Here is a 14,177-nt window from a genome sequence, read left to right on the forward strand (position 1 = left end):
GTACAAATTTTCTATAACCAAGTTTTCCTGAAATCATATTCTCTATTCTCTCACATGAACACCTAAAAGATGCTCACATTTTATAAAATATAAAAAAGTGAAATTGTGGGAAGATTCTTTAATTAGCTATATCATAAAGGCAGAAACTGAAGCATTGGATCTCACTATAAAATTTGCATATTATATATTTATTCAATTAAGAGTTTCTGAGGGCGACTGCTATCTATGATATATATAAGGGGGAAATACTTAGAAGGATAAACGTATGTTAGTGATTGCCTAAATGTGGCCAAATATAGCCGATTAGTGTAGGCTTTAAAACAGAACACTTAAAAGTTGTTTTATTTGGCAATTTATTAAAGGGAAATTTTTAATAATCAGCATTGAACACTAAGAAATGAAGATTCATAGTGCTGATGCTAAGCACTTCAAAGTCCTGAAGTTCTTTATTATTGATCATAAAACCAAACAAAAACAACAAAACCTCAGTATTTTCAGGATGGCAAAAACTTTAAGGCTATTTCCACACACACACACACACACACACACACACACTTCCTTCTTCCCTTCCCACACAATTAATTACTGTATGCCATTTTTCTCCCCCTATGAGCAAACTCCTCCTCACACAAATACTAAATGTTAATATTTAGTAACTAGCAGTTACTAAAATGCTTTAACTACCATTAGTTTTAAATCAAATTTTCTTGGATTTTTGAGGCCTTCTTAGAAAGAAAACAATCAACTATTTCATCTTTAAGTATAAACCAATATCCTCCTCCCTAGTTTTGTTGAAGCCAGTATATTATTGCCAAACTTTGTCTTTTTCTGTCTGAAATTTCTACTTGTGATCTTTTATTCTGAGATAAATACTAAAAGGATTTCATTAGTGCTATACTATGGCACAGTTTTGTAGCAAACTGGTGGGAAATAACCAATATTGTGAAACTCAGACATGATTAAAAAGAACAAAAAGGGAACAGATCACATTAAGTGATAGAATGTAATTATCAAGACTAGTTATAACTCTGTCCTAGAGACTGTTTCCATCACTTTTGTTGCCAGGGCTTTCTTTCCTTGCTACCATTTTTCACTTTGTACCTCACTGAATCCTGAACTATTTGGGAATAACATATCGGTAAACGTAAAGATATGGAAGAACTTCTAGCTCTAAAGATTCCTGAGATAGGAATGGAGTAAACCATGGTAAGCATGGCAGAAACCAAACCTAGGTCAACAAAACATGTGAAGAGTTTCCATTTCCAAAATGTTCTCTCTGCTTCTCCAGGAAAAGCCTTCTCTTCTTCAGGCAACTAAACTAATGTAGGCAAAAAACTCTTAGGACACTTCTTACCCAGAGATCTAAATTTATAAGCAACTGCTCTGGTTTCTAAAGCACCTGTTTTACCTAAATGCTTAAAATTACATATAAAATATTTATTCACCAGAAGTCTTTGATATTTTTGATAACACAAATTTGAAAATGTTACAGGCATATGATTCTATTTGTGATATTATCACTTATCATTCCAAGCTATCTCTCACCTCTCCCAAAATGCATCCTATAAGCCAGCCAGACTAAAAACTATTAGCAGTTTCTCAAAGTCGTCACTTTCACCTTTCTGCACATAAGAGGTACTCAATGAATGGTAATTCTTAACAAGGAGTAACTTGTATGACAACTCTGGAGAGCCTGACTTCAGAGCATTTCTAGCTTTTCTTTTATTATTAGAGCATAAGGCAGAAACAGTTCCCTTAATATAAGAGTAAAAGCAGTGTTTGGTGGCCATCTTCTTAGGAAATAATGTCATCTTCAAAAAATACTGATATCAATTCATCTTAGCACACAACTTTCTCTTTTAAATTGGCTGGTCTTCTTCATATTCTTCCAAAGAACTAGAAGTTAATTATTCCTTTTGATTCAGAACTTTTTATTTTGACATACCTGGGTCTGGAGTGTAAGTGAATGGCTGAACATCATGAGATCTTCCAGCATTGGTCACTACGTATATTCCCACTGATACTGGCAAAGTTATATGTTGGTCATGATATGGGGGAACCTTCACAATAAGATGATTCTAATTGAAAGAAAATTATAAGAGTCAGAAAAGCAGTAATGTTTAAATTAAAATTTTCAAATAAAATATGATAATTAAGTACATTTCCTGTTAGTTGTAAAGTTTAAAAAGTCTGACTAGGGGAAAAAACGTAGTATTTAAAAGCATCAGGACATTAATCTTAAAACTGCTTTTAAGGTAAAATACCAATGTTTTACAATGGCTTACAAGGTCCCTGCCCTGTCAAATTTATCTCATTCCCCTTCTCCTCCAGCTTGTTACACTCCAGTTACATTGACCTTCTTACACTAACACAGTAAATTCATTCTTTTAACACACTAAATTCATTTTTACCTCAGAGCCTTTACAACTTTCTGTTCTCTCTCACTGGAAAACTCTTCCTTTACCTCTTCAAATGGCTAGTTCCTTATCCGTTTTCAGGTCTCATTCAAATGTCATCTCCTCAGAGAAGCCCTCTCTGACAATCCTATTTAAAGTAGCACCCCTCTCCAATCTGACCACATAATCTTGTTTATTTCTAAAATAGCACTTATCACCACCTGAAATTACTGTGATTATCTGCTTCTTTTTGTCCCTCTCCAACCAAAAGAATGTAACCTCCATGAGAACCTAGGATGTTCTGTTCTTCATTCTATCTCCATGGTTAAGCACCTCACACAAAATATACTCAAATATATTTGTTGAAAAAAAGAATGAATATATATTCAGGAAAAAAATATGTCCACCAAGCATAATGTCAGTTACCATATGTTTTGTAAACCTTAACAGTGAGATGTATCAATACTTCGCAATGCAGTTCACTACTTCCTAACCACTTTAATTCTCATTTAAAGTCAATAGGGTTCAGTTTACCCAAACCTCAGTAGATCAAAGTCATTTTTTTGTATGTGAAAATAGTGGTAGAAGCATCCTTTTAAGAGAAAGGAAGAGTTCCATAAATGCTTCAGCAGCACTTATTCTTCTTAGAAGACACAATGAACCACATTTGACTTGTTCTCTTCTTCCCTAGTATGTTATAGTATTGGGAAGGAATATCAAGGGGTAGTGATTATTCTTTTTATACTGAGTATGTGATATGCAGGAGGCCAACGGTGATAGCTGAGGATGAAGTGAATGTGATGACATTTTTTACTTAGTTAGATTATAGTAGTTGGTTGACTCAGTTGAATAGAACATGTGACAAATGAGGCCAAGATTTTGATTTTTGAGCACTTAATTTGTTTCTAAGCCATCATAAAACACTCTCTGAAATAGTCACATTATACATTGAAAAATAGCTTCTTGGGGCTTCCCTGGTGGCGCAGTGGTTGAGAATCTGCCTGCTAATGCAGGGGACACGGGTTTGAGCCCTGGTCTGGGAGGATCCCACATGCCGCGGAGCAACTAGGCCCGTGAGCCACAACTACTGAGCCTGTGTGTCTGGAGCCTGTGCTCCGCAACAAGAGACCACGATAGTGAGAGGCCCGTGCACCGCGATGAAGAGGGGCCCCCTCTCACCGCAACTAGAAAAAGCCCTTGCACAGAAACGAAGACCCAACACAGCCAAAAATAAATTAAAAAAATATATATATATATAGCTTATTTATGGCATTAATAGAATGCCTCCTGAGTCCAGTTAGCCATCTCAAAAAAAATCACACTTCTAATTCAGGTGCAAAAACATATATAAATGTGTGTACATCCACAGGTATTAGGGGGCAAAAATCTGAATGCACATATTCAATTGCCCATGAGGCCATCAAAAAATGTACCTGCAGTGATCCAACTTCTAAGAAACAGAATCTTAAAATCTTGCCCACCTTCCTTTGTTTAAACACTGCAACTACATCACAAAGCAGTCCTACCTACAGTTAAGGAGATGGTTGAATGGATGGATTTGTGAAGTATCTTCCCGGTCTTAAAATTACATATTTGGCAAACTCAATAACTGAAATTATTCTTCTGAATAAAAACTTGTTTTTTGGTAATTAGTAACAGAATTAGTATCTAAAAGTCAGATGCATATTTTATTTAAACAAACCTTTTACTCCACTTGCTTTGGAGAGCGTATTTAAGCAAATCTAATTTGAAACCTTTTATTTATTTATAAAATTTATTTTATTTTATTTTATTTATTCTATTTTTTGGCTGCATTGGGTTTTCGTTGCTGTGCATGGGCTTTTCTCTGGTTCCGCAGAGCGGGGGCCACTCTTTGTTGCAGTGTGCGGGCTTCTCACTGTGGTGGCTTCTCTTGTTGTGGAGCACGGGCTCTTAGGTGCGTGGGCTTCAGTAGTTGTGGCACACGGGCTCAGTAGTTGTGGCTCGCGGGCTCTAGAGCGCAGGCTCAGTAGTTGTGGTGCACGGGCTTAGTTGCTCTGTGGCATGTGGGGTCTTCCTGGACCAGGGCTCAAACCCGTGTCCCCTGCATTGGCAGGCAGATTCTTAACCACTGCACCACCAGGGAAGCCCCTGAAACCTTATAAAAGCCAAATGAACCTATTTTCATACTAATTCTTCTTACTTCCTCAATCTGAATCCAGAAATTCTACAAGTGGTTTGAATTAAAAACTAAGTAAATTGTAGGTAGTGATAGTAAGCTTTTTAAAAATACTACTCTCAAAAATTAAGAGCAATTAACTACCACTGAGCTAGGAGTACAATACAGACAAAACACACAAAGGACTGGGAGACCTGTGGAGCAGGCAGAATGTTCTCTGAGGTAAAAAGAGAAGAATATCTGAAATTTAATTTTTTTATCTTTTAAAAATATTTATTTTTGCTGCGCCGTGTCTTAGTTGCAGCATGTGGGATCTTTTAGTTGCAGCATTCGAACTCTTAGTTGCAGCATGCGTGTAGGATCTATAATACTTCCCTGACCAGGGACTGAACTGGGTCCCCTGCATTGGGAGTGCGGAGTCTTAGCCACTGGACCACCAGGAAGTCCCTGAATTTTAATTTCTTAGAAAAATCTGCTTGGATTCAAAGTAACGACTTTCTTTTTTCAGCGGATAATCTTTTTCAGAGCTTACAAGCTCTGAAGTGGGAATGGTCTGATCAACAAGTTATACAAGAAATCATAAAATGCCAGAGTTAGAAGGAACCTCAAATAATCTAGTAAAAGAGTTTATCTTATAGATTAGAAAAGTGGGGCAAAAGAGAGACTTGTCTTACACAGGTAACACAGATTGTTAGTGACAAAGAAGGTACTAGAATTTCAGTTAAGACTAGTCTAGCAGAGATTATCTGATGGTAAATGTGACAAAGGAATGGCTGCTGAGTCCTATTATCTCTTCTTGACAGCATGTAGGAAAACTTTCTGCATAGCATTTGTCTAGGTATACAGGAAGCTCCACCTTAAATGATACTATGTAGTGAAGAATTCATTTAACTCAAAGTGAGGTCTAGTCTTTTCCCTTGTCTACTGGGAGGTGATCTCTAGGCCCCTAGAATGTCCTGTCTGACAGAAGTATCTTCGTTTGTTTAGGAGCTTTGGCTACTGAAAAGTCTAACAATGTAATTTATGAAGAGAGCTTTGAAACATGTCATATCATTTCCAACCTCTGGGGGAACTGGAGACTAAAGGTTAGCTGCACGGGCAGTATGTGATCCAACCCAAATAAAAACTCTGAATACCAATAGCTTGGATGAGCTTCCTAACAGGCAGTACTCTGTATGTACTGCCTATGTTGTCACACATCAATGTGCTGAGAAGGTAAGGCATCCCTGAGGACAGGAAGCTTCACCTTCAGGACCCTCCCAGACCTTACTTTATGTGTCTCTCCCTTTGGCTGGCTCTGATTTGTGTTCTTTTGCTTCTCTGTTCTTTATGAACTGTATTTATACATTCCAGTCTTCTGCGTTTGCCTTATATCTGATTTACTCATAAGTTTGTCTTTCTCTTTTGTTAGTTTCAACTTCTATGAGGTTGGTCTTATCTGCTCTACATACTAATTCTTAAGTCAGTTCTTTATCCTTGTTTTCAAACTTTTTTCCTTGTTATTTGGAAAACAATATATAGCAAGGTCCTACAAATATAGACTCTTTAAGTGTAACAGGTAGTGCTTCTGAATGCAAAAAGGTAACTAACAAGTATAAAACACCTGGCACATAGCAGGTACTCAATAAATGTTTCCCTTTGATTTAACTAAATAGTACGTTAAGATAGTCCAGATCCTCAGAGCAAATAAGTATTAGGAAATCTTTCATTCATTAACAATGGTAATTTGCTAATGCTCTTAACTTTTTCAAATAGAGAACTGTCATTTCTAGCATCAGTGGAATAAATCTATTTCAGTTAAAGAAACCCAAGAAAGAAACTTTAAATGATTTATGTCAACCTCATATAAAGAAGAAATTTGTTAATGCAGGAAAATTTTGGAGCAAAACTCAATTTCTCAGAGAGTAAGCAATCAAACTATAAAAAGTTTAAATTATACCTGATGAAATAATTCCATGTCGATTTCAGCTTCTGACTTCCAAGAGTTTTCATCTGATTGAAATAAAAACAGTGACTTACTAAAATTGTGAAAAATTTTTTACTTTGTAGCTACAACTATATCTTTATAACAAAGTGAAACACGCAACAATTTCTAAGGCAGTATTGTGCCTACTTACCAGAAACATTTTCTTGGAAAATAACTTTAGTTCCTTTCAGAAAGTTCTTGCCGATTAAAAATACTTCTTCCTCTCCTTTCACTGAACAGCTATGTAAGCTCTTCTTTAAGATTTCTGGCACTCCTGCTGGCTGAGCTGTAGATATATATAAGCATTCCATAAAAAGAACCACCAACACTTACTTCTTATCTAAAATCAACTCTCAATTATCCAGTTCTATAAGTTGTCGTTGTTGACCCCTGAATTTGACTTCTTTTATTCTGCATATTAAATTTTACCATAACAGAAAGCAAAGAAAAAACAGAAAAGTCTGTATTAATGTTTAATAACTATTGTAAGATTTTATAGGGATGGATTAATGTCTGCGATGACATTTTAATTTATTAGATGTCATCTTTGTTTTCTCATTACATGAACAAAAAAAAGGTGTAAAATATGAATTTGGTCATGTTTTTGTCTTAATATTTTTTAAAAATTCAATTTAAAAACAACTTTATCTCACAATCTTAACCTTAAAAATGTCAGCTATGCTATGCCATTACAAGACTTCTGAGGCAATGTGAGCCTATGGGTGGTATTGAGGGCCTCTTTAAGGATCTAGACCCAGGACTCAGGCCCTAAACCAAAAGAACACCTGAAAACAGACTGAATGCAATTCAGAGTAATTCTTTCTACCAGGGGATCTCCTTGAACTAGGATACCCTGAGGTTAAAGATAAAAGGCACTTGTTTTTCAATTACAAAGACTAACTAACCACTAGTACAATTAACAAAGAGGTTGACTAGTACTGAGCAGGAGCCAGATCTAAGAAATTGTAACTGGCCTACCAACTTCCTCATGTCATGATTTCCTTAAGAAAATTTAATATGTACTGCATAGTAAAACAGGTTCCAAAGTAAGTGTATCTGGGAATTACTGAGTTAAGCAAAGCTAAATGAACAATAGGATTTCTCCAAGCATTTCACATTCTGATGTACACTGTAAATATCCAAGAAGTGAGTATAGTACACAGTCCCCCCAACATATCTGACTCCAGAAACATTCTTCCATATTGATGCCTAAGGACTAGTTTTCCACCAGAATACTCCCTGGGATACTGGTTAATGCAAATACATACTTTTTAGGTACTCAAAAACCTGCTTCCTTAAGATTAAGTACTTTGAAATAGAACACACTATTTGTTGTTTTAGTAAACCCTAACAACATATATACTGCAAAGGTAAACTTTAACATGGTTGTATAACTTATCAACTTCTAAATTAATGAGATAGTCTATTAAACTTTAGGAAAAGTTTAAGTTTTTTTCTCATTAAATACTTACATATTTAATAGTTAATTTTATCTTTACAAGAAAGTAATATGGGAAATTATCCTTGTCAAAATACTGCCCCTCTTTCCCTAGGCCTGCCGTTCCTTGTGGGAAGGCTCTTGCTCCACTCATGTAAGGACTGGCCATGTGACTTGTTCGTATAATGAAATGTGAACTGAAGTAATGTGCCACTTCCAGGCTTTAAGAGCCCCACGTGGTTCTACCATCTTCCTCCACTACAAAAATGGCAATATCCCAGAAAGGGGCAGCTTCTAAAGCCTGGTTCCCAGAGTGAAGAAAATGGAGTTGCTTCCAAACTACACCCAATATTATCATAAAATGAGGAAGAAGTAAAACTTTGTTGTGTAAGCCACTTAGATTTTTTTGGTTGTTTGTTACTGTAGCACCGTTTAGCCTCACTTATTTTAATACAAACAAGTATCTTATCCTAATTCAATATCTGAATGGCAAATAATATTTTCAGCAATGTCTGAGTTTAAAAGAAATTGTGATTGTATAAACATATACACTGTCTGGAACCCACAGGGTTAATGTATGAACAGAATGGAAACAGTTACTGGTCACACACTGGTAATTACCTACCCTTTTAAAGAATTAAGTGAATTTATAACTTTTTGGAGTAACACTGGAACTAGATACTTATTTTTATATAACATTCAAGAAAAATATGATAAACATTATTTTGATTAGAAAACAATAAGAGGTGCAAAATTATATGCACATATTGTATTAACAAAATGAATGGAAAGTATATAACCTTCCCCCCCCCACTTTCAAAATACTATATGGAAATTCCACTTCATTCATGATTATCAAAACTTTTTTCCTGGGCTTCCCCGGTGGCGCAGTGGTTGGGAGTCTGCCTGCCGATGCAGGGGACACGGGTTCGTGCCCCGGTCCGGGAGGATCCCACATGCCGCGGAAAGGCTGCGCCCGTGAGCCATGGCCGCTGGGCCTGCGCGTCCGGAGCCTGTGCTCCGCGACGGGAGAGACCACAATAGTGAGAGGCCCGCGTACCGCAAAAAAAAAAAAAAAAAAAAAAAAAAAAAAAACTTTTTTCCTACCTCATTTTTTCCTTTTATGTATTAAAGGCTTAAGATGGCCAAATGAGGCCCCTCTGAAGGTACAATGTGTATTTATCTTTTATATATTTGTATTTACATTACACAAAGAACTAGTCTGTTCAAGACAATTTAACTTCTAACTTTTGACCTTAAAAGGTCTTTCCTATTAAAAAGTTTAATGGTTACCTAACAGGACATACTCCATACTAAACAGAACTGAAGTCAGGATTATTTACGCATTAACTGTTTTATTTTTATCTTTAAGTAATTAGTAAGCTGACTCTTGAAAGTGATCACATTGCTTTAAAAAACTGTAACAAAAAAAGCAGGCACCTTTCTGGTATTATAAAAAACAATGTGCTTTTAGATGCTGTTCTAATAGCGGCCACAAAAATAAAGCTGAGGGACTTCCCTGGTGGCACAGTAGTCAAGAATCCACCTGCCAACACAGGGGACATGGGTTTGAGCCCTGGTCCGGGAAGATCCCACATGCCATGGAGCAACTAAGCCCATTCGTCACAACTACAGAGCCTGCGCTCTAGAGCCTGCAAGCCACAACTACTGAGCCCTCATGCTACACCTACTGAAGCCCGCATGCCTAGAGCAGCCCCTGCTCGCCACAACTAGAGAAAGCCCTCGCACAGCAACAAAGACCCAACACAGCCAAAAATAAAAAGCTGAAAAAAATTAATGAACATCTGAATATCTGAATACTGAAAAATAACAAAGCAAATATTTCAACCTGTCAAAAGAATTAGTAAGGCTTTTTAATGTCTGTGAAGAGAAGTTTACTCAATGATATTATCCCTTTTCTAAAGTTGTGGAAGAGCTAGAAATAAGGAAAGTAGGAACTCGTTAAATTCAGTAAGATTTAATACAATAAGCATTAGTAAGACAAAATCTAAAATACATTACACTGAAGAAAGCGATGATTAATTCTGCCATATTAAAAAAATTATTATAGAAGGGTGGATACTAAAAAGGTATGAAAATTGATATTCTTAATTTGATCTAGTATATATGTATTGTCTGGAGACATCTAAAGGTGTGAAGAATGTAAAAGGGGATGATTTTTCTATCCTCTTAACAACAAACAAACAAAAAGACAATGGATCCAATGACCACTGTTAAACCAACAAGTAGAAGCAGGACTGTTTTTCTAAGGTCACAGGGCACAACATGAATTCTGGCATTAGGCCTTCTTTCCACTGAGTGTTTCTAGATGGAAGATCAAGTATCTGTTTCCTCTCCTCCCTTCCAGCTCTAGAACCTTTTGGCCCCTCTTCCTTTTCTACCTCCCTCTCATCTTCCTGTTTCCTTCTACCTCCCATTCCAATTCTAACCCTTCTTACTAACCTATTTCCTTTTCACCTCTCATTCTACTCCAACTGCTCTAACCTGCCAAAAAGGTTATATTCACGGAAATAAACACAAACCATAAACCCATAATGGAACATAGAGTGGCTATGGTCATGCTCAAAGTATTAGATCACGTAAAAGAAGAACTGCACATGCCCCACTAAAATTGAAACTCCATTCTAATAATATTCAAGTTGAAACATATTGTGATTTACAGTAAATTAGCACCTAAATTAGAAAAGCTTTATAACTCAATAAACCATCTACAGATTATTTACTCTGTCCCTATCTGAACACAACAGAATGGACATGGAACCTAGAAACTTTAAAAGCAGTATATTTATAACTGAACGTTATCCAGAAATAGCCCAAGGAAATACTAATATCAAAACAAATTTTTCATAATAATGAAAAATAGAGAAATCCAAATGAGCTCTCTTTATTTTTATTTTACTTTATAAAAATTTTTTGGCTGCATTGGGTCTTTGTTGCCGCGCACAGGCTTTCTCTAGTTGCGGTGAGCAGGAGCTACTCTTTGTTGCGTTGCGGTGTGTGGGCTTCTCATTGCAGTGGCTTCTCTTGTTGCGCAGCACGGGCTCTAGGCGCATGGGCTCAGCAGTTGTGGCGCACAGGCTTAGTTGCTCCGTGGCATGTGCAATCTTCCCAGACCAGGGATTGGATTCTTAACCACTGTGCTACCAGGGAAGCCCCAAATGAGCTCTCTTGAGATCAGGAAGATATTTACTACTTTCTTTTTAAAATGAGGGTGGGGCTTCCCTGGTGGCGCAGTGGTTGAGAGTCCGCCTGCCGATGCAGGGGACGGGTTCGTGCCCCGGTCCGGGAAGATCCCACATGCTGCAGAGCGGCTGGGCCTGTGAGCCATGGCCGCTGAGCCTGCGTGTCCAGAGCCTGTGCTCCACAATGGGAGAGGCCACAGCAGTGAGAGGCCCATGTTCCGCAAAAAAATAAATAAATAAAAAATAAATAAATAAATTTTAAAAATGAGGCTTCCCTGGTGGCGCAGTGGTTGAGAGTCCACCTGCCGATGCAGGGTACACGGGTTCGTGCCCCGGTCCAGGAGGATCCCACATACTGTGGAGCGGCTGGGCCCGTGAGCCATGGCCGCTGAGCCTGAGCGTCTGGACCCTGTGCTCTGCAACGGGAGAGGCCACAACAGTGAGAGGCCCGCGTACAGAAAAAAAAAAAAAAAATGAGGGTGTTTGCCAAGCTAACATAGGGGTACAGTCACTTCTGAGATGAATTAGAAAGGAAGGGAAAAATAAGATTTACCAAGGGTGAATAATTTGACAAAACTAAGCTACAATTAAATAACAAAGGCTTTGTAAGTATCCTGGGGGTACCAAGGTCATAATACCCATAACGACCCAATAGGAAATTCAAGTGAATGGAACTCAGTCTCTTCTGCTCTTTTGAATTCAGAAGCAAGTCCAAAGAAAATAATAGTTAATGAAAATCTTCTTAAGGGATGTACAAAGGAAAAAGTTTTCCTATTTATTACTTGTAATAATACTCATTACAGGGAAACCAGACTATATCTTGAAGCACATACAACATGACTGAATTTAAATACACACACACGGACTTCCCCGGTGGTGCAATGGTTGAGAATCCCCCTGCCAATGCAGGGGACACGGATTCGATCCCTGGTCCGGAAAGATCCCACATGCCACAGAGCAACTAAGCCTGTGCGCCACAACTACTGAGCCTGTGCTCTAGAGCCCGTGAGCCACAACTACTGAGCCCATGTGCCACAACTACTGAGCCTGCACTCTAGAGCCCGCGAGCCACAACTACTGAGGCCACGTGCCACAACTACTGAAGCCCGTGCACCTAGAGCCTGTGCTCCATAACAAGAGAAGCCACCACAATGAGAAGCCCGCACACCGCAACGAAGAGTGGCCCTCACTCTGCGCAACCAGAGAAGAGCCCATGCAAAGCAATGAAGACCCAACACAGCCAAAAAAAAAAATTACGCACACACGTCATTTACTTTCTATGCCAAGGTTAGCAAAGTAAGAATTTCATTTCCCACTATACTATAATACTTTAATTTGTAATCAGAACTCCAACTGCTATATATTTACAAAGTTCTGCTTACCTTATTTTTTCTTAAATTCTAATACAAACACTTAGAATCACAGCGATTTATCACACTATGAAGATGCTGTGAAAATCCTGTGCCTTTGCAATTTACTTCAGGCAAACTGTTCAAACTACTTTTTAAATCAGTATAGGATGATAAAAGGAAACTACAAAATGCTACATTCCTTTTGAATTTTATTAGAAATTACCCACCTTTAATTTAGCCTAGAAAATTTAACTATAGCTTTGAAAATGTTTCAAATTTTTCATGATCACAAGCTGGAATATGAAAAACAACTGATATTTAGAGATATCAAAAGATTGACAGAAAATGAAAAAAAAACTCCATATATTTAATATCTCCATATTTTCTTACTTACTACATAAAATCGGAGAAGAGGGTGTTTGCAGTGTCAAAGTGGAGCCATCTTTCCTTGTGATATTAACTCGAAAAACCAATCTGGCACGAGTGCTTTTTTTCTTGGAACCAGCAATTCCTATTCTGGCTTCAACATCAGCATTCCTCAATTTCAATATCCCTACGCAGTCCACCCTAATACAGAAAAAATATATTAACTGATATTTTCTGTTGTATAAATAGTACAATATTCTTAATCAAACAAGTTTTCTTTTTAAAAATAATTTGCTTCCTTGTTAATTTTTGAGTATGTAATATAATTATACGGTTCCAAATTCAAAAAACAGAGAAGGGTAAGTTCTGAATATTCATAACTTCTCATCTTGTCAACTTTTCATTTTTAATAATAATGGAAAAAATAGTACAGAAGTAAAATCACTGTTTCAAAATCTGAACATAAGTAATGGTTTACAAGAGTTACTTTTGTTTTAAAAAATTAAATTTATCCTCTTTCTTTTTGCACCTAATTCAGATATTAAAATAGAGAAACGGATTTTATTTGAAAAAAATTAGTAACTGTCTCCCCCCCAAAATGTCACACTGCACAGCCATTAAAACATATGCTATAAATAATATTTAATGTTATGGGAAAATGCTCATGATAAGTGAAGAGCAGGTTACAAAGCAGTGAGTAGAGTATCATCGCAATTTTATCAGAAAAAAGGATGGAAAAATAAATGTCAAAACAGTAATTAGTTCTATTAAGTTGGAAGTTGGCGTTTGAGGGGTATGTTTTTAGCTTTATATTACTACTAAATTTTATTGAGATTTTTATTAATCTGTATTTTCAACTTATAAGGAATAAGTACTATTTTTATAATCAGTAACTCCCTATCTTCCACCATATACATTTATTTTTACAATTTCAAAAGTTAAAAAATAAACCTTCACTAAATATGTTTCAAAATTTCCCTTTTCAAACTATCCTCTCACTAACTTATTCAAAATGGTTTTCAAAAAAAAAAGAACAAAACGTGAAAACCAAGTAGAGAAAAGTCTTTAGCTATCCAATACGGATAATTACAGAACAGGTCTATCCCAGATCAATATTTGCTGCTGTTATGGTTACTGTTAGGATTAAAGGTCCTTAATAAAAGGATTAAGGAAAAAAATTAATTTCAATCATTTCTAATATATTTCAGGAAATGAAAATGCATAAGATGAAAAATAGGTAGTCCAAGGACATAATTTTTTAACATAGGAAAATAGAAACAGAAGGTAAATTTAGACCA

General features: G+C 36.7%; 1 protein-coding gene across 8 annotated transcripts in view; it reads right to left on the minus strand.

Annotated features, from left to right (window-relative positions):
- The window catches only part of NFAT5 (nuclear factor of activated T cells 5), a 132,546-nt gene that overhangs the window by 22,930 nt on the left and 95,439 nt on the right, over positions 1 to 14,177 (minus strand). For all 8 annotated transcript variants that reach the window (XM_033434271.2, XM_012534319.3, XM_033434270.2 and 5 more), the window contains 4 exons: positions 12,908 to 13,080; positions 6,672 to 6,806; positions 6,494 to 6,546; positions 1,946 to 2,078 (listed from right to left, as the gene is read on the minus strand). In XM_033434271.2, coding sequence (XP_033290162.2) covers positions 1,946 to 2,078; positions 6,494 to 6,546; positions 6,672 to 6,806; positions 12,908 to 13,080 — 494 coding nt within the window. The remainder of the gene's footprint in view (positions 1 to 1,945; positions 2,079 to 6,493; positions 6,547 to 6,671; positions 6,807 to 12,907; positions 13,081 to 14,177) is intronic.

The sequence above is a fragment of the Orcinus orca genome, chromosome 20 (assembly GCF_937001465.1).
Source record: "Orcinus orca chromosome 20, mOrcOrc1.1, whole genome shotgun sequence".
Classification (NCBI taxonomy): domain Eukaryota; kingdom Metazoa; phylum Chordata; class Mammalia; order Artiodactyla; family Delphinidae; genus Orcinus; species Orcinus orca.